Source organism: Temnothorax curvispinosus, unplaced genomic scaffold (assembly GCF_003070985.1).
Source record: "Temnothorax curvispinosus isolate PA1 unplaced genomic scaffold, ASM307098v1 QBEX01012806.1, whole genome shotgun sequence".
NCBI classification, from domain to species: Eukaryota; Metazoa; Arthropoda; class Insecta; order Hymenoptera; family Formicidae; genus Temnothorax; species Temnothorax curvispinosus.
Window position 1 is genome coordinate 396,093 of NW_020222586.1, and position 20,955 is coordinate 417,047.

The 20,955-nt window shown below is 44.5% G+C and overlaps 1 protein-coding gene across 5 annotated transcripts in view; it reads left to right on the top strand.

Annotated features, from left to right (window-relative positions):
* Positions 1-20,096, top strand: part of LOC112462828 (putative nucleotidyltransferase FAM46C) — a 108,929-nt gene extending 88,833 nt beyond the window's left edge. For 3 of the 5 annotated variants that reach the window (XM_025028877.1, XM_025028878.1, XM_025028880.1), the window contains one exon: positions 15,132-20,096. In XM_025028877.1, coding sequence (XP_024884645.1) covers positions 15,132-16,526 — 1,395 coding nt within the window. In that variant the 3' untranslated portion in view covers positions 16,527-20,096. Of the gene's footprint in view, positions 1-12,193; positions 12,285-15,131 lie in introns of those variants that run through there. The other 2 variants (XM_025028881.1, XM_025028879.1) reach the window with 2 other exon arrangements.
* The last annotated feature ends 859 nt before the right edge of the window (positions 20,097-20,955 follow it).

Consider the following 20,955-nt stretch of genomic DNA (forward strand, 5'->3'; position numbering starts at 1 on the left):
GGGATATCTAGGGAGAGGCTTCAGGCTTATGTATATGAAAGAAATCGCGGATTAAATTTTTCTTTTTCAACTCGCTCCACGAGATTAGAGACGTGATGTCTCGTTATTCCGGTTATCTCGGACTTATCGCGTCTCTCTTCAACTTCAGATGAAAAGTCTGTCGCCGCGGTGCACGCAGTCATCCCGCACAATATTTTCCTTTCGCTACTTCAAAGACAGCGTCAGCTTCAACGGCACGACGATTCTTGTTCGCATCCTGGGTTATCGATAAGTGAGATACTCAAAGTGCTCAACGGCATAAACTCGGCAGATACCAATATCGAGAGAAAGGAATTTGAAGCTGAAAGACGTTAGAATGGGTCAAGTATATAGATTGAGTTTCCCCTTGGTTTTATTCCAAGCGTAGTATTTTTAAGATGTTAAATACCTTTATTTATGTAGACGTCGCGGACTCGAAAAGGAAAATCATCATATTATTACATTGCGATCATAAATATACAGAATATCTACAAATCTGAGTAGCTATGAAATAGTTTCTACATCGATTTATTTTATGTTCCTTTCTTTCAGACGAGCGTATATTATGTTTCAATTACGAACATCCGTATCTGATGTATAAATTAATTTTCTGCAAATTCATGAATTGCGTGCAGCGCGAGGGAAACTCCGTGCCGCATTGTCTTTCTATCATTCAATCTGACGCACTTTACTTAACGTTTTCGACATGATTGCAGCGTCTTGTTTTCTATTACAACATACGATTATACGAAACATGCCGTAGAACAAAAGAAGAAAATAAAACGTAAAATAAAGCAAAAGATAAATTGAAATCTATACGGTAATCTGATATACAGAGTTTTGTGTGGTACGTGTATGGCACAGTATCTTCCTTTTTTTTTAACCGGGAGGTTGAAAAATGTGGGAAATCTTATTCAAGATAAGATAATATTTTAATCTCAAGCAGCTTCTAATATCTCAAAATTCCCAACCATGCCTCTTTGTTCTCTATTTCATTCTCTATTTCATTCTCTATTTCAGTCGCAACATTTTATCCTTTGAATTATCGTATGTACATTTCATTTTGTTCCTCGTTCATTTTATTTTCATTTTTCGACTCGCATTTCAGCGTTGTCCATACGTCAAGTGATGAAAACAATGACGAGTCGGGGATTCCCGGATGCGCGCGCGATCGCGAAATCGAACTTTTCTCTCTCTCTCCTTCCCCGGCCTTTGCCTCTCCCTTTGCCCCCCCCTCCCGTTCCGCAACCGGCGTACATAACCGACGATGCACCCGATGCGGCACCGGCTGACGGTGGTCGGGTGCAACGACCCTCGCGGCACGAAACTGGGACATCCTCGGCTCTTCTACGACGTCGTCCCTACTCGCGTATACACGGTGACCCCGTTTTCCAGTTACGACGACGACGACGACGACGATCCTACGACCGTACCGCGCGTCCCGTTCGAACGAAGGCCGAATATTCATTTCGATTTTCATTCTCCTTGGCCACCTCTCACCCGACGCGTAAGCGGAAGTCGCGGGGTGCCCCGAGCGCGATTCGAAACGTCGCCCCGTCGGCATACTAAACGGCGAGCGACGAAGTCTTTATCAGCGTGAACGGCAAGGCTTTTACTAGCGTGAACAATAAAGTTTTTTTTTGATGCGTTAATTAGAGGCGCACACTTCAATGTAATCGTTAATCGGATTCTACATATAGATTTGATTTTTATTTACTGAGAGTTTTGAAATTTAAATTTAACTACAAAGATATCTAAAATTGTAGATTTAAAGCTTTTTGCAAATTAATATTTATGAATAACGAATATCGCGTTTTAATTTGGGATTAAGAGGAGAGAACTTCAGCGAACAGAAATGTTTTCTTGTGAATTTATGAAATGTGATTTATTTTTATTTAATGTAACTAACTAAGTACCTCATATAATATCAATACAGAGAATTTCTATTTAGTTATTTAAAAAAATACATTTTTCTTATATATAGAATTACGCTCGATAATGCATAATAAGTTAAAAGTTTAGCTATCAATTTACCGTAAGCGTTACATTTTTACTTTTCCTTTATCAATTGATTCAGTCTCATTTTGAATTAATCATTTCAGTGCACAAAATAAAACGAACTTTCTGACAATTTAATATTTCCAACGGTCTCGAAAACAAAAAAGTCAATGAAAGTTTACGAACTTGAAATTCAACTATACATATTCTTATATTTGTACGTAAATCTAAGCTTTTAAACCGTTCACGGTTCGTTCAGTTTTCCTCGCGGCTATATAGTATGCTTGACGTTAAACATGTCTAAGATGCGAGAAAGATAGAATATTCAATTACGTCTTTCCTACGAAAGGTTTCAAATTGTCTAAGTGCGTGACAAGTGGCCATTCAGTCAAGAGAAAGTGGGCGAATTACCGGGTACTTGTGTAGGTCGACTCATACTTTCGACGCGACAGGTCAAGCCAACACAGCTGTCGGCACAACTGTCGAGACGTCCTTCCTTTTCTTGTCGGCTGTTACCTGCACGTCCTTCAGTTGATTCAGGCTACCGGCGTCATGGTGAAACCGGCGTTCACCCTCGATAGTATTTCCGCATCGTTATATTTGCTCTCTTTCGGTATATCGAGCTGGCCGGCAGATGACTCGAACGATAATAGATCGGGGTTCTGCCGTCCGAGGTCGATTATTAGCACTGATCAACGTCGTTTGACGTCACGCGACAGTTAGCGATTTTCTACGAAAAACTCGTCGATGACGTGAAGAGTGTCTCGAACATACATTTCCTCTAATTATATAGGTTTTTTGGCGAATCATGATTAAAAAATTAAGATTTATTCTCGAAAGGTATACCAAACTTAGGTGATACCTTTTGAGAATAAATCTTAATTATCTGCTCAGGCTGTACTGAAAAGTTTATCGGATGAAAAATACAATAACCCTAGGTGGTACGCTCTGATGTATGTACACTCTGTACAGTGTAGAATTTCTGGATCGAATTCTATTTCCAATTAACAAATCAATTGCGTTAGTAATAGATTCGTTATTGACTATACGAAACAATAAAACGTTTGAACATCTCGAACTCGAGATTCGATTCATACGATCCGCGATCGCGCTTTCACATGCAAAAATAAAAATAAAAGAGAAGAAATTGTGTAAAAAAATCCACGATTGTGAATAAATTCGGACCGAGCTAGGGATGAATGATCACGAAGAGACGAGATATCATTGTTATTAAATTTTTTTCTCAAATTTGGAGTTTTTTTATTTTTACGGAGGGAATAAAAAGTTTAGAAGAAATTTTAAGGAATTTTTTGGGAAGAAAATGCAAAGATCTGTAATATTGTTGAGAATTGTATTGATTTATATTATAATAATATAAATTAAGCTTTTTTATTATATTTATTATGAATATTTACCTTCTTGTTATACGTATCTATATTAAAATCTTATTTACCCGCTACACAGTAGATTACATTGGCTCGTTCGGTCTGACTTGGAATAATTTGGCCCCCAACTGTTTGCTTTTTTTGTTTGTATAAGTATGTGTTGTGGTATATGTTATGATATATTTAATTACGTCTTTTTATGTCACGTATTTTCATAAAATCGAATATATCTGAACAATGCGGAAATAGCCAAAGTGTCTGTAGCCTCCCTTTACCGCTAATCTCAACTTGGAATTAACTTTTAATTATTGGGAGAGAATTTAAGGGATTTATTTTTAGCTCTTAAGGGTTGTTGGAGGATTTTAAAATACGCGTTGCAGGAAAAAAATTTCGAAACGTCGAAACGATGAGCTCGAACGAGCGTGTCTCTTTTCCTTTGATGCACCGACAGGAGATGGAACGTTGTTAACTTGTTCGTGCTCGCGGTACCATCCGGAGCGCTCATTGAAACAGATTCGTTCATTCACACTCGTTTGTTTGGTCAGGCTTCAGAACGCTCGCTTGGCAGATTCGGGAAAACGGATATGCGCGCAACTGGTAGCACGCTATTTCGTTGCACGCGAAAGTGCACCCACATTGCACTCGGTAGAGTGTTATCTGGATTGGGCGGCTCTCATCGGGACACGCGAATCGCGCGTCTGGCAACGTGCAGTCATACGTCGCCTACATGCAATCGCGTTAAACACGATGGTAACTGCGCTTCGCGTGTCCGACGTGAATCCCGCCAAATCCTGCTTCAACATTGTGTCTCCATTAAGACGAAGATAAACAAAGTAGACGGAAGAACGACATAAACCGAAAAAAGGAGGGGCTTGTATTTATCGCCGGTTCTTCTAACTTTGACTTCTGACGTTTCCCTCGAGCAGCTATGTTTCATTGCTGGGTACGTTTACTTTTTATCCCACACAGTATCGTGGCGCAGCGACCGGCTTGACGTTACAAATGGGAAAGTTTCCGTAAACTACGCCGTCGTTAGTGATACATAAATCACGCAACGTTTGTAGTAACTATACGCTATAGCACATCATTTAGCTCGTGTGCCGTCGTAGATTCTACAGTCGCAGTAACTATATCTCACAATCTTCCGTGAGATATAGTTACTGCACGAGTCTGCTCGTATCTTCCTCTCCACCCCCTCCTGTTTGCGTGCTTGTTAATTTTTATTGCGCGTGTAATCCAGTTTCTTTTTACATCTAATTTTATGCGAGTTACACCATACTTAGTATTGTAAATCTATCTTCCGATATGCATCTTGTGGCACGTTGCTCTTCAGTCTTCCCTAGTATTTTTCTTCTTTTTCATAGTTTTCATAGTCTACCGTCACATGTACCGTCACATGTATGATAAATTCGATCTATTAAGCGTCGAATACAATAGAGTAAGAGTAGGCATAAGAGGGCTATTTTCGAGAGCTGGCGTAAGGGCGTAAGCGAAATAAATTAATTTTATTTCTTACTCCTACTCTTACTCTTACACTTACGCTCGCGCTCGGCCAATCAAGACCCAACAGGCTATAAAGCTTAATCCTGCCTACTCTTACTCCTTACTCCAGGATTACTCCACGTATTGTGGACCTATTGTAGGCCTTTAAAGAGAGTAAGAATCTGTTTTTTTACATGATTCTAAACCTATGTGTACGAGTCGATATCTCTTTCCTTCTCACCGACGCGAAATAAATCCTGTAATCCGATAATACGTGTTTGGATATAATTAGATCTCTTTGCTAAATAAAAATTCCGACCTCGATCAAATATTTATAATCCACTCGACAAAATCGTGTCTCGTCCGTCTCTTCCGCGTCGAGGATCAGAGTTCGTTTTAACCGGTTTGTTTTCTCCCATTTTCTCTCGACTGAAACGTCGCGCTGAAAATCAACTTCTTTCCCTATCCACATAGGATATAGGTACACGGATGCAGATCGATCGCGGGTGAGCACGTCGCGAGGCATCAAGTGCGATGCGCACTCGACATTAAATCGTCTCTCACCTGTCGTGGACGCGCGGGATTTAACCGCCTGCACATATGTAAAAGAGAGGCCTCGTGTGCCCCGGGCACGTGTGTCGGATGATGGCTCGGTAGGGGCAATTTTTCCCAAGCCGCGCGCGGCGTTCACGTCCCCGGGAGGCGATGTAGGCCAGCGAATGACGTTTCGCGCGAAAACGGATTGACAGCGTAGCGCGCACATCCGCGACAGATACGCCTTTTAAATTCTTTAACATGTCGATGCGCGATTAATTATTTATCAGCTCCTCGTCGCGCGTCTATAGATCCGCCGGTAGCGATTCGATAGCGGCGTATGCTATAAGCACCTCGCACCGATGAAGTCGTCCGGCGAATCATTGGCTCCTCGCCGCGTCTTTCACGATCGTTGTGATCCACCGAGTATTTATTCTCTCGGCTGGTCGAACGCCACTCCACTTTCCTGCGCGAAAATAGTAAGGAAGGCCAAAGGTTAGGGGTCGAAATTGCGAGAGAAAAAAACCGGCGGGTCCGTTAACGATGTTTATTCGATCAATAATTTCGAAGGTGCGGGAGCGTTGTGATTGACTGATCCGCAAAGCACCTGGGTCAGAGAAAACGCGTGATTTCTCCGAACGCGTATATCCCTATATGCTATCCATAATCTAGTAATGCGATATTGTTTGGCGGAATTGGCTCGTACGCGCGGGTGGCCTGTGTGCAGATATTAGATAATGCTAACGTACGAGCATCGATTGAACTTCACAGTCGATAACCTCGGTCTATTATAAACGTATCTCTCATATCGGGCTCGTGCCCTTTTCACCATAATTGAACTCCATTAGGAGTCGCGATCGATAACGCGCAGCGCTCGCTCAATGGCGCAACGACGACGCGCGGAGAGATTCGGACCCGGACGGCGAGTTTGCCCCGCGAGTCCCCCCCGTTCGCCAGAGTCACGCGCGGTAATGTCTCGAATTATTACACCGGGAAACCTTCGTGGCATAGTGCATTGCTGGTGTGCGCACGAGTGCCTGGCACGGCCTGCCAGAATCTGAATCACGCGGAAACGATGCGCGCTCTGACGTCTCTCCGAGGCGGAGATATATGTCGAGCCTCTCTCGGACAACCGTATCTCTCTAACTGCCATCGCGCCCTTGTCAACAAGCATGTAACGCCGTTGCGCATATCGCGTCGCTCGCACATATTGCGGCGATGTAAGACGATGTACGTACTTACTCATTGCCTGCGCGTTGATACATATCGCCGGATAGAGATTGAGTCACGACATAATAGAGAGATAAAGACAGAAGGAAAGTTTGTGCGTGTATGTGAATATATATAAGATGGAAGTAAAGAATATGCATATATGTATATGTTCTTATATAAAAAATGTATAAGATAAAAAAAAACGTAATAGTAAAAATATATATAATATAAATATAAAAAATATTATATAAATAAATATTATATTACACGCGCACATACACCTGAAGAATTTTTGGAAGATAAATGTACGTATGCACATATGCGCGCGCATATGTGATAGTTAATTTATTTTTAATAAAAATGACATACCGACGCTGCAATTATAAAAAGATCGAGATTATTGCAAATTTTAAGGAATTAATCTTCAGAATGACAAGTGGATAATACACACAATTGTTTAATCTCATTCTATTCAAAGTGGATGGTACATTTTAATAGAATTTTAATCTGCGCACAGCTGTGGTATTCAACGTGGGTGCCGGCTATTACGATGGAGCGTGCGAGAGAATATTGCAGGGGAGGAGAGAGAGGATTGGTTATTCTGTGGCGACGAGTCAGACACGCCACGTAATACTCGTAATTGCGATCGCGATCATAATACACGTACATACGAACAACTCGCTGAAAATAATGCGTTTCAATCCCCGATTTTATGGCTTTATGAATTTACCGCGCGCGCAACGGAATCACGATTACTAGTAAAATATCTCTCTAACGTGAATTAAAAGCTGTGAATATATTCTAGAGGAACGTGAATCAGTATTGTACGTTTATTGTGAGCATTCGCAATGCTATACAGGATGTTTCACTTTAAAATTCATACCTGTGCGAACAAGGGGATCAAATTATTTCACTGTTATATACGTTATGACTATACCAGTTATTTTACGGATAATTTTAGTCTAGAACGTACAATGATAATAATGTAACGATGATACTTTGCACCTCTCAGATTCACCACATCCTTTTCATTGAAAATTATTCCGATTGATGGAATCGCGATATTTATTCGACAAAAATAAAGTTGAAATTACTGAAAGTTAAAAAGGAAAACAAAAAAGCGTGGCGTTTAACCAAATTTTTGGTGTGGAAAAAAACATAAAATTGATCAAAGAGTATCGAATAGACGGAAACTAATATATAAAATGAGTTTAAGACGTCCTGTATATTTTTTTGAAGTACACCTGTTTCTTCGAACACGTATACATATCTGCTATGTCATTTTTGACAAGTATAGTCTGTTAGCGTTTTTAATGTCAGCACTCGTAACTACTCGATCATGACTCGCCTCATTCGTCTCGTTAATTGCGGCTTTACGATTTTATTGTTTTAAGATTTACGAGTTACGATGTTATTGTCTAAGCAGCGTTATCGATCGATGGCCCCATTACTATGCCGTGATCGTTACGTTACGTTGAATGAAAATGTATTATCAATTAAACCTGCTCCTACCCGAACTCGTTTAGCCTGCTGCGAGATAATTACGGGAGTGGAATGCGTAGCCGGGTGCACGCAACGTTTCAGGAAAACTGAATTAAAGTTCAGGAGAACTGAATTAAAGCAGCCGCCTTTGGAAAAGGGGTTACTCGATCGATGTGGATATTAAATATTACAATCGTTTATGTTACGTAATCAGAACTTGTATTCTCGTAGAGAGCAATCGATAAATATTCAAATTAATAAAGATCGCATTAATTGTTGATATAAAATGCAGATCGTGCATTTAAATATGCAATGAAAATACCCGCTTTAATATCAGAACGGATATTTACGGGATAACAACTTTCAATTTATCGTATGACAGTTTTTATCTGCTTTGTGCTCTTTCGATATAAATAGCTCTCCGCTATTTTGTCGCTCTCTTCTCGATTTCATTTGATTACACATCGAAGATTACATACCTCGAAGCTACGACTTTATATTTAAAACTCCATCACGTATACGCTCAATAGACATTTTTTCGCGTTACTTTTTTCAACTCTACACTCTTTGTGTAAATTATCTAAATGAACGTTTTATGTGGTTAATATAGGAAGACGTACGAAGAAAATGTAATAAAAATTGAAATAAAGTTTTTATCCTGAGATATATGACGAAAAGTATGATATTTATAAATGTTATTTTGTATTTTACAAAGGGATGATTGTAATTACTCGTATATTAATATGTCATATAAAGCGGATTTTATTAAAGTGAGATAGAAATCTTATATATATAACCTGAGTGTAGTTGTTTTTATACAAATTGTACGTTTTATTATATGCAGTGAAAATTACAATATTAACATACTTATTTTAAATGCCAACATCAAAACGTTGATCATAAGCGAAATTATTATGGAGTTTTTACAATGTCTATAGATTAAAAAACTTACATATTTTTCATTAACAATGCATATTTCTACAATACGCATTGTTAATTTTTATTAGCGAAAGATAATAAATTACATAGTTATATAGTAATTTATAATAATAAACATAATGTCTTTATATCCCAGTTTTAACAAGCAAAAAACATTGTAAAATAAAATATAATTTTTATATAATTTTTACAATATTTTCTTCGTGTATATATTAGCATTTCGAGTTGCATCGCGCCGTTTAACGTTCCAAACCGGCACAAGAGACAGATTCCAGGGGCGCGCGGAGGAGATCTGTAATCCTGCATTACGACTTGTAATGGTGCGATCGCATGGGAGATATCTCTCGCCGCGCTAATTCGTTGACCCCGCGCAACACGGTATTTTTCAGCGAGGACGGAGTTACGGAGTGTCGTCGTTTGCAGGCACGCGTTTCCGGATGCGCGCGCGCGCACGCGCGTCTCTTTCCGCGTTTTCACGTCGCGTCACGATTACTCGCCTTCGCGAGGTCCGAAGTCCTCTCCCGGCCGCATGGAGAGTTGACTCGCCAGCGCGCGGCACGTCGCGACCGAGGAATGCCGCGCGGCGTTTTGCAGCGCGGATGCAATTTGCGAGCGCGACTATTTGGATCCCCGTAGTGAGCCGCCATCGCGCGTCGATGCGCGTCTGATTGGCTGCAGTAATCTTCGCATCCGTCACTTTCCAATCTCCTCACGTGGGTAATTTGTCAACGGCTGACCTTTGTAACGTGATTAAACGTGAATTTGAAGTTTGTTCCGCAGGTTGTTCCGCGGCGCGCCGCGAAATGTCATTTCACTGCGTCGTCGCCGTTTTTCCGCCTCTGGTAATGCGCATTTCAATGGGGAGATTAAAATGCGGGATGTAACGTAATGAATATCCGGCGCGCCGCGCGATCCTGTGCGGACCGATCGAGCGAAATATTTTTAACGAACGATCGAGTAATTCCACAGCTGTTGATACGTACTTAATTATTCCAATTTAATCCTTTAGCTGAAAATGTATTTATTGCTTTATTTACGAGGAACATTAAAAATAAACGACTTAACATATACGGAGAGAAACACATTCCGCGAAAAGTTACAACTGTTCTCAAAAGATGCGCGATATACGGCCGGCGAACGTTGAGAATTTCACGATCAAAAGTACGCGGTGATAACAAAAGTATTGTATACGTGCGTTCCTGTTACGTTAAAAGAAAAGAGCGCTATAGCTTTATCGCAGATAATCGGCTCTTCGCCTCTCGCAGCCGGAAGGTAAATAAGGCGTGAATTCCGTGTCGATGCGCCGCAAATCTCGGCGAGGCGGGTGTTATTTCGCAATCTGTGATATCGGGGGAAAATGAAAAGGAAAAGGGAAGGGAGGGGAAAAAGTTCGCTGCGCGACGTTCGTAATGTCATCGCGTCTGCGCGGAACGAAACGGCGTGGAACCGCGCCGGAGCCGCGGCGGAGAACCGCCGGTTCGAAACGCCGGCACCTGGAACTCGGCGGTAACACTCGGTGAATATTTCTCTCCCTCGCGATCAAATCAGCCGAGGAGGACCGGGGAAATGCGGAAGAGGCAGGGGGCGGGGGTACTCTCGTTACGCGGTGCGAAATAGCGCGAGCGCGTAACGTAAACGCGACGGCCCCGACCGGTTTTGACGTGGGTTGACGACTGGCGGGTGTCGGGGTAAAATCGATAGTACTTGGCGAGTCGCCGCCTTGTTGGTCCAGGCCATCTCCCCGACGTGAAGCGCGTGGGCGTCCAGAAATATATACAGGTTTATACCTATATCTGTCTGTGACGCGTGTCTCTGGCTCCCCGCATTCGGTACGCCTTTCCCGAGGTAACACCGGGTGTTCCGGACGTCCCGTTCGTCTTTGCGGCACTTGGCGACCGAGAGCGAGCCCTGCCTCGCCAGATTCTTTCCGAGCCGCGGAGCAATTCAATCCTCTGATGTACTTTCATTTGCTGCCGGAATGAACAATTGCATCCTATTTCGTTTCGCACCGGTATCCGATGTTACACGGGATTTAATTTTCTCGCGAAAAATCACTTCACGAATCTAATAACGTCTATCTAATAACGAGAAGCGTTAGAAGGAGACGATTCTCTCTCATTTTCGAATAATTTTTTCATTCAGCGCGCGAGACTCGCTGTGACAAAGTTTGCAATTCACTATGAGAAAAATGTTTCTCCGATATTTCGCGGAAAGATGGGTTTACCTTTTAATTTAGACAAATGGCGCGTTTCGGGAAAAATGTTGTGTTCCAGGCGCGCGTTTGAGTTCGAAATAATTTATAAGTTAATATCACATATTGCTTCGCATTCCGCCACATATTTCGTGTGAAAAAGGAGCAAGCGACTCAATTCTACATGAAAAATATCTCGGTATTCCAATCTACGTTTACTGCGAAAAGGGTAGAAGTTGCTCTTTTTTACAACCCCCAACGGGGTCTAACGAGAATTTACGCGTTTTTGCGAAATGAAATCGATTCAAATCAAACCGCAAAGATAGATATTTGTTAGTCGAACGAAAGAAAAAGCGAAATTTTGTTTCGTTTCACCGCATTAGGCTCAGATCGCCGAACTCGACTGATCCACGGTTTTTCACAATTGCCCAGCGAATCGAACCCCTAATTATCGACACCCCCGATACCTACGCTCCTTGTCCAAGAGGGAGAAAGCTGGATCGAATCTATCCTTGCGAATCTACGAACTTCATTCAGAGCCACCCCCGCGTTCTTCCACGTGACGTCATAGAGAGCACCGGCGAGCATTCACTACCCCCGCGCGCGCGCGTGCGATAGGCGGAGCGGAGTGGAATAAGAGAGACAAAGACGAAACGATCGAGGATGCGCGCACACGATCTACGTCTACGGTCCAGGATTACGTCTGCTAATGGTAGCGGGCGATGATAGTGGTGGTAGCGCGGTGGTGACGGCAGTAGTAGCGGTAGTAGAGGGCTTCGTACTGGCTTTGCCCTCCTACACCCCCCGAGTGTCGCTGCTATTGCTGTTGCCGCCGCTGCCGCTGCCGCTGCGGTTGCGGTTGCTGTTGCTGCCGTTGCTGCCGCTGCTGCCACTGCTGCCACCACCAGTCCAGCCGCTCCTCCGCCTTTCACTCGCGCGGGCCTCAGTTCGCTGGTGTCCCTCATCAGCTGCGGGTCTCTTGGAACGACGCAACCAGCCCAACGTTGTGATACCTGTTCAGTCCGACGTGTATTTTTTTGTAGGTACTTATACCTTGTGTTCTTTGTTACGCTCCCTCTCGGGGCGTTACTACGCTTTCCGGGAAACGCATTTTGTTCGCGTCGCACCTGTAGATCCGTGGATACCAGCTTCTTCGTCATTCTTGCGTTTCACGCAGCCCGCTGAAGAGCGTCGATCTGAGGAAAGCGCGTCGCTCGTTGAACCCCGCTTCAAGAGTGGTCGATGTACGGTTCTCGGAGGTGAAGCAAGCTCCGGAAAAGTGATTTATCTGCACAATTCTCGTCTACGAGAGAGGACGTCTTTTACGAAGCTGCCTCTCTTTACGCTATCGTGTGCCAACGTTAAGGGAACAATATACCGTGGAGAGGCATTACGACTGCGGTGATAGCGTATCCGGCGTGCGTTCCAAATCCGCTACGAGTGCTTTCTCTCTGTTGTTGTCGTGTCGGAGTTTCAAAAGGAGGTGCGTGCCGGTTGAAGATTCGCTGGCTCGTTTTCTTTTCGCGGGTCGTACGAGAATAAGCAAATAATATAGCGTTCGGGAAATACGGCGGTTTACCGTGAGTAATTAACCCTTCTGTTTATGACGGCACGTCTGACAAGCGTGCGAAGTCGTCTCGCTGAAGTTGTTGTCTTACATGCGAGTTAGGACTGCTAATCCATCAGCGTAATGAACTCGTTGTTTTGAAAGTAATATAATACACGAAACAACGGCATTGAAAACTGACGAGCGGGAAAGCCCGATCTATCAATCGCTAAAATTCGATCTACGGATCGAGGCCCAAGATTTGAGCAGCGCGAGATTGTAGCTCGAGGCGAATGACGGTTTTGAAAAATGCGGGCTGATCCTCGGTGCGCGCTCTGTCAATAATAGACGAAAGTGTCAAACAGATGTGTTCGAAAAGGTCACGTTCTTCCGCATTACAGCACTCCCGTGTCAATAAGTGGTAATAGCGGTTTACTTTGTGTGCGTCAAAGGCATATCCATGATCTTGATTGTGCGTGTAGTATCTGACAGAGAAATGACAGCTCGCTGCTTTGTTGTTTCGAAGCGGTGTCAGTCATGGGGGCCGAATAAAGGGGGATTGTAGAGCCTGGAGCGATAAATCGACTTTTTTTTTTATATATCCGTAAACATGACGCGTGTTCATTGACAGTTGCTGAATAATCCTCCGGCAAATGATGCGAAAGAGAGAGACGTGCCGGAAATGCATTTTATCGCCGTTACTTTATCTAATCAATTCTCGTTTGTGACACTCAATCAGAACTAATTTCAGCAGTTTAATACAAGTCCGAAGTTCAGTTTGGACTTCTCGGGTCGTCCCGAGACGCGCGACCTTCGCTAAGTTTCGACGCCAGCTTTCTCGGCGGTATACACGGGACGTTCTAGAACTCTCGCGGCGCCTCCTCTCGTCTCCGTCGACTCCTTTCATCCGCGATCCTCGATCAGCTGCGATACTTCTAATAAAGTTTTGACTGATGGTCATCTTTTTTTTCGCAACCTGTTGACATTGAATATTTATCTGCGCGATCATTTAGCGTATCTAGACTTCACGTCGCGTTTCTAAAAGCTGCTCGAGATCAAAGACTGTAACTCCCGGTCGTATCTCTCATGACGTCTTGCTACAAATCTGGTTCGTGACATAATTGCTTTCAAAGAAGTACACCTATTATCTAAAAACACGTACAGCACACATAGAAGTCAGATAATAACCGATAGGCTGATTTCTGGCGACAGATCGGCGCCGCATGAAAGCTCTTGCGCGGCAATCGGGAACTGGAATGCCAATTACGAACTAGAATTCGTTCCGGATGACGTCACTCCTCGTAACAGCGGATACTATCTTTTATCAGTATTTTTACCGAGATGGGAAATATCGGGGCTCCGATCCTGTGTTAAAGGATTCAATGTCCCAAGCTATATTTCGCTAGATCCCTACGTGTATACTTTCGATATAATTTAAAAAGACGCATGAATGAGCATCGCGCGATTGAAGTTCCAAGTTAAGAGGATATTCTCGTTAACGCCGGGAGGGCCGGGAGTACCGGCGCTTCGACTTGTTGCGCTTTTCTGAACGGCACCCGCGCACGAAAGCCAATAGCCGGGAGGACTTTGAATGCTGACTGGCTCGCGTACGTCGCGCGTACCCGGACGTAACCTCGTGGCATTTCTCTGTCGTGCACCCGTACACTTTGAGCCACCATGACATAGATACTCGCCGAAGGGCGCGCGCGCGCGCTCGGCGATGCACTCGTCGGGGAAATTCGCGCGATGCACGATGAACGGCACTAAAAACGAACGCCTTTTTTTCACCTTTAATCTGACCTTTAATTCCGCACGTGGGTCAAAGTGTGACATTGTATAACATCACGCGAGTTTTGAAAGCATTAGCATACGAAGACCTTTATTATCGCGGTTCACATTTATCAAAAAGTTACAATTTTCCGTAATAACGTAAATTTGCATATCTGCATATGCATACGCACATTGTTTTTATGTGACGCACAGATGCATACAACAGTTTAGAAAAATGCCATGCGTGTTCAAGATTTATTACTGCCATTAAAAAGATTACGATGCGAATAATATGATAATAATTTAAAGAATAATATCATAATTTTACAGAAACAACAATCTGTTTACCGAAGAGAGATCAGAATCTCAGGAAAGATTGTTTTTAAAGATATTTATATCGAAGTCGTACAGGAAAATAAATATTTTTTATATTCTTTACTCTTTATAAATAACTCATAAAATTTATCAAATTAATCAAAGAAAATGTGAACGTTTATAATGTACGGTTTTATAATTAAATATCGCTTGCAAGAGAGAATCACGTAAAAGTCTGGTCTTTTATTGATTGTTGCAGTGTGGCTCTCTGGAGATCGACGAGGAACGCCAGCGTCGGGTCGCTATGATGGAGTCGCTCTGCCAGGTAAACGGCAGCAAAACCAACGGCATCAGCAATGGAGATGTTAGCAACGAGACCAACAATAACAACACGAACAATAATAACAATACCCACAACAATAACAATAATAACAATAACAACAACAACAACAACAGCAACGCCACCGATTGCCCAGATCCTCAGCAGAGGTTGGCGGTGCTGAGTTTCGAGCAGGTCCGCCGCCTCAACGATGTGATGAACGAAGTCGTCAGCATTCACGGCCGAGGGAACTTCCCCACCTTGGAGGTCCGACTGAGGGATCTCGTGACGGTGGTGCGCAGCAAGCTAGAGACCGATCCGAGCAACGGGGGCGCCGGCATGAGGGTACGTGACATTCGGCTGAACGGCGGCGCCGCTTCCCACGTGCTGGCCACCGAGTCCCAGCCCTATAACGACCTGGACCTTATCTTCGCGGTCGAACTGTCCAGCGGCCGTAACTACGACAAGGTCAAGGCCGCGGTGCTCGGGTCCCTGTTCGACTTGCTGCCGGAAGGTGTGAGCCGCAAACGCATCACTACCTGCAGTCTGAAGGAGGCCTACGTGAGCAAAATGGTGAAGGTGAACAACGACGGCGACCGATGGTCCCTGATCTCCCTCGGCAACTCCCGGGGCCATCGAAATGTCGAGCTCAAATTCGTTGATTCGATGAGACGGCAATTCGAGTTCTCCGTCGACTCCTTCCAAATCGTTCTCGATTCCCTGCTGCTGTTCTACGAGTGCAGCAAGCTGCCGATCGCTGAGAACTTCTACCCGACCGTGGTGGGCGAGTCCGTCTACGGTGATTTCCAGGAGGCGCTCTACCATCTGCACAAGAAGCTCATCTCGACGAGGCATCCCGAGGAGATACGCGGCGGCGGTCTGCTCAAATACTGCAACCTATTGGTGAAAATGTACAAACCGTCTCAACCAGATTACATCAAGACTCTCGAACGATACATGTGTTCGAGATTCTTCATCGATTTCCCGGACATAGGACAGCAGCGCTCCAAACTTGAGAACTACCTGTGGAACCATTTCGTCGGGCCCGAGGAGGAGGCCCTCAAGTATCAGTACCTGATGCTGCTGCACAGCGTCGTTGAAGAGTCGACCGTTTGCCTGATGGGCCACGAGCGACGGCAGACACTCGCCCTGATCCAGAACCTTGCCTACCAAGTGCTCTGCCAGGAGCAGCAGCAGCGGCTGACGAGTCATCAGCAGGCACCGCAAGGTCCGCCTGCCACCTACGTTTACGCCAATGGCTATTACTACGCGCCGGTGATACCCACGACGGCGTGCTACACGTGCACCTGCAACTGGATGGCGTGCTCCTCGTGATGCGACGATATCGGCGATAACGTCGTATCCGTAGACGTCGCCACCGCTACCACCGATTCCATCACTAACGCCACCACGATCGTTGATTGTTGCTGCTTTAACCGACTCAATCACGTCGATTCTTACAATCATTGGTACAATCAGAGATACGAGTGCGGATTCTGTTACCTCTGCTCTTACGGCCTCTATTGCCCTCTGGAAGATCCCGGGGACTTTTGCTGCGCTTGTGGTCCTTGCGAGGTGCCAAAGAACGCGGAGGGGAACATCGATCATTCCGTGTCCAACGTCAAAGAATCTAAACTCCTCAGTTGACGTTCGTCGGGGTGATGCGGGATGCTTGGATACAGAAGCGGTATACGAAAGACGTCATCTCTTCGGCATCGAGGATGATAGTCGGCAAACGCGGCAACAACAAAATCGTGGATCGAAAAGGCGGCGTGCTCGGACGACGAACGTATGATATCGTCGATGATGTGAGAAGCGGTGTAGGCAAGTATGGGGCGCGGAGTATTCTCATCGCAAGTCTACGCCATCGCGAGTGCTGCTCTTTCTATATAGGCATTCGTAAACATAAACTCGGTGGCAGTCGCTGCAGCGAAGTTAGGACCGAACCACTGGTATACCGGCTACAGTTGCAGTGTGAAGCAACAAAAAAAAAGACTATAAAGACTCCAGAAACGATGTGTTGTGCCTAAAAATAAAAATAAAAAAAAGAGAGATCGGAGAAGACTAGGAAGATGGAAAAGACGGTTCCTCCGAATGAGTTATAACAAAAGGACGGACATAAAACCGTAAAAATAAAAGAGCAAGAACGGTCTTAGATTAATGGAACGAGCGCCGCTTTTATTGACTAAACACGAATTTTTGGAGAACAGATGTCGGCATCGTCCCGGAACGAGCGTTTGTCGACGGAACGGACCTCGACGTTGCGTACAGCGAATTCTGGACGAGGCCATGTCAGGAAGGAAGCGGAAACGAAGAAGAAACAGTCGAAGGTGGACGCGAGGCGGAATATACCACGGCGGAACTTCGTACAAACAGGGAAGACAGGAGAGAGTGGTCGAATGAACGGACAGCTCGTGCGAGACGCAATCCCCCCTGTTTCGATCTTTCGTTTGCTTTCCGTTTCTATCGCGGAGTCGATCGCGTGCCGGACAACAGGGGGCGAGAGACAGAAAGCGAAGGAAGGAATGGAAAGGGGTATTTTTGGTGAGGGAGGAAACACGTTGAGGGATACGAAAAGATATATACATATATATATAAATATAAATATATTTAAATATATACAGATATATGTATAAATTTATGTATAAATAATTAATGTGTGGCTGTGAACACATTTCATTTAGATACTGTGTATAACGTGATAAGATTTAACTCGGGAAGATGATGTTAGCGGGGTAGCACGGCCGGCACGCCGGAAAGGGAACAAGCACGGGCAGTGCGCGCGAATCGAGAGGGAAACGCTTCCGAGCCGCGTTTCTTTCTTTCATTTCTGCGAGCGAGCGTAAATACGATACAAATATATATATACACACACACATACACACAGACGCGTGTATTCACATATCCACGTACACCGGACGTGTCCGACCGACCGTGCTTTTCTTGGGCGATAAATACTACATGAGTGGCCGAAGCGGCACACAGCGCTAAAAAGGAAATTGTGGCTGCAATCGCATTTTAATGGGGGATGATTAGACCTCTCTCTCCCTACGAGAGCAAAATATATGAACCCCGCGTGACGAGAAGGAAAACCGTGCAGCGTAATTCGAGTCACGGCGAGATATGTCGAGGATGAGCGAGGAGTATTTGAAAACCGTTTTTCGTAATGTTTGTCGTAATATGTTGTATTATGTCAGAACACGTCGATACGTTTCTCATTCTAGTATAACGCTGTCATCCAGTGCCATTGTCTCGACAATCGCATATCGCGCCGTAACTCGCCCGAAATCCGCGTCACATTCCCGCGCGTGCGCGCGCGCGCCGAGCGAAGACTTTGGTCCACTCCCATCGGAAAACCACCGCATCTATCACGTTATTTTTTTTTCCTCTTTATTTACTCACGTATTATCTATCGTTAAAAGAAACTACGGTTGTCGGCGCGACGTCCCGCGCGCGGAGAAATTAATCACGGGTCCTCTGAACATTCGTTTTGGAAGGTGGCACATTTCTGCAGCCTGAAACTCGCGGCGCGCACACACGTTCGAAGAAAAGAAAGAAAAGGATGACGATTGGAGATAGGGACACGAGACAGAGACCGAGCGAAAGAAAAAGAGGATGAGATAGAAGTGAGAGAACAAGGGAATGCAAAACTACTTCGTCCTCCGTGTACGTTGAACGGAACGCGATTCGCGTCGAACAAAGGGGGTAATATCACGAATCACGGCTGATCGGCACGACGTAACAGACCCGGTCTCTCTTTCTCTCTTTCGTGGCGCGGCAACTGAGCTTGCATTTTTCTTTATTAGATATCGTAAACATTCAGTAACAAGCGCGCGCGCGCGCATGCATCCGCGTGTGTATACGCGCGTTATACATACGCGGAGGCAGCGGCGGACGTGGCACTCGGGGTCTCGCGTGCGCGTAAGTGGACACATGTATACACGCAAGTTGTACATGTGCACGTGCAAAATATGTGCGTACTTTTACGTACGCTTCTCTATCTTCTCCTCTTTTCCTTATGTCTTTCTCCGTGTAGATCCGCGCGCGTACGTGTCCGTCTCTGCGTGTGCGCGTGTATACGGGTGCGTGCGTGCGTGCGTGTGTGTACGTATGTGTGTCTCCGTCTCCGTTTACGTGCGTATCCGTATCGACTGGTGACCCCATTAGTTAGCTCGCTCGCTAACAGGCCTCGTTTGCCTCGCTCGCTCGCTCACTCTTACTTTCAGTTCGCGAGCGAAAGTAAAGGCCTAATAAAAAGCCCGCAAACTGGTTTTTCAGGTATATCGCGTGTTAATGCTAAGGAGATCCAGCCGCCGGCGCGGCCGGAGTGCCTCTATTGCCGGCCTATCGCCTATCGCTCTACTACCACCGCCTGTTCCACCGTCACGTCCCTTCTCCTTCTTCCCAGACGCCTCTCTCGCGTATCTCGCGTATCTCCGTGGCCCGTTCGATTATAGAACGATGAGTTTCCGCAAACGGGGGAACGGCATCCCCCCCTGGCATAAACGGGGAGCTTAAATTATCCGTCGATCGGACGTTCGCGAAATTCGCTATTGGATCACACTCGACATGCCGCGTCGTGGCGGATTTTCATTTGATCCAATTCTAAATCTTGACGAAATCCTATATGCTAGGGTATTGTGCAACGTAGGATAAGAGAGATTGATGGATATATAGAAATGTTATTGTTATATATAGTCAGATACTCTGTACATGTTTGAGGTGTAATAAAGTAATTGAAAAGATGATGAGAAATGTAAATCTAAATTTCGGTATGATTCGTCGAGACCTGTTCTTTCGAGTCTTTTTACCGCATCGCAATTTCGATTAACAGAAAACTGAGAAAACACTTATTAACATTAACGATTCGGCGTGTCTCGCTTTGAAAAAAAAAAAAAAAAAAAATTAACGCCGACTCGTCGCTTCGCGAATCGTGGCGAATTCCTACAATCGAGCTTTAATGATATTCTTAAGTAAAAGTCGAGCGTCGTACTCCCTATCTACCCCTTCGCGTCACATCCGAGCCACTCGCGGCGCTCATCGATCGACAAATTAATCTACCAGAGATGAGCCTGAGATGAGTCGACCGTCGGCGGAATTAAGCCTTCCGTTATCTATAAAAGGCAGCGAGCTCATTTCGCTTTCCTCCTCGTCGCTTTCCACCTCTTTTATTTAAATGGCGACGCGAACAACGAATTCAACGGATACAGGCATTTTTCTTTTTTCTTTTTTTTTTTAAGTAGGCTATTCCTTTCTTTCGAATTAACATTTGTTTTATACGTAACAAATATTGATTTGTATGGTGACTTATTTCAGAATTTCGACTTGAACATCTTGTGAACGATTTTTATACTGTCACCCGTTACTTTGGCGCCATGCCAAAAGTTAACGTCAGTGTATATTGCTAAAAAGGAAGAAGAAAATGTAGTCATCGGAGGATACTTAATGATAGAATTATAACTACAAATCGCAACTGGCAGCCCGCCGAAAATATCCAGAAGCGTGGTGGTAGTAAGAAGCGAGGCTGATAGTAATCGGAAATTACAAAATCGGAACCAGCGTACATTTTTAGCATTAATATGTCGTTCAAATTTTGTTGCGTTGTTTTTTTTATACGTGATTTATATATGTGCATCTCTCGTTAAAAAAGAATGAGCGAAAAAAATTATTTGTGAATTGGAGATTTCGAATAGCGAATCTAGCATGTCGCGGAGCGCATTTCGTTATTAATGATTGTATTTATGTAGGTTTAAACCGTGCGCCT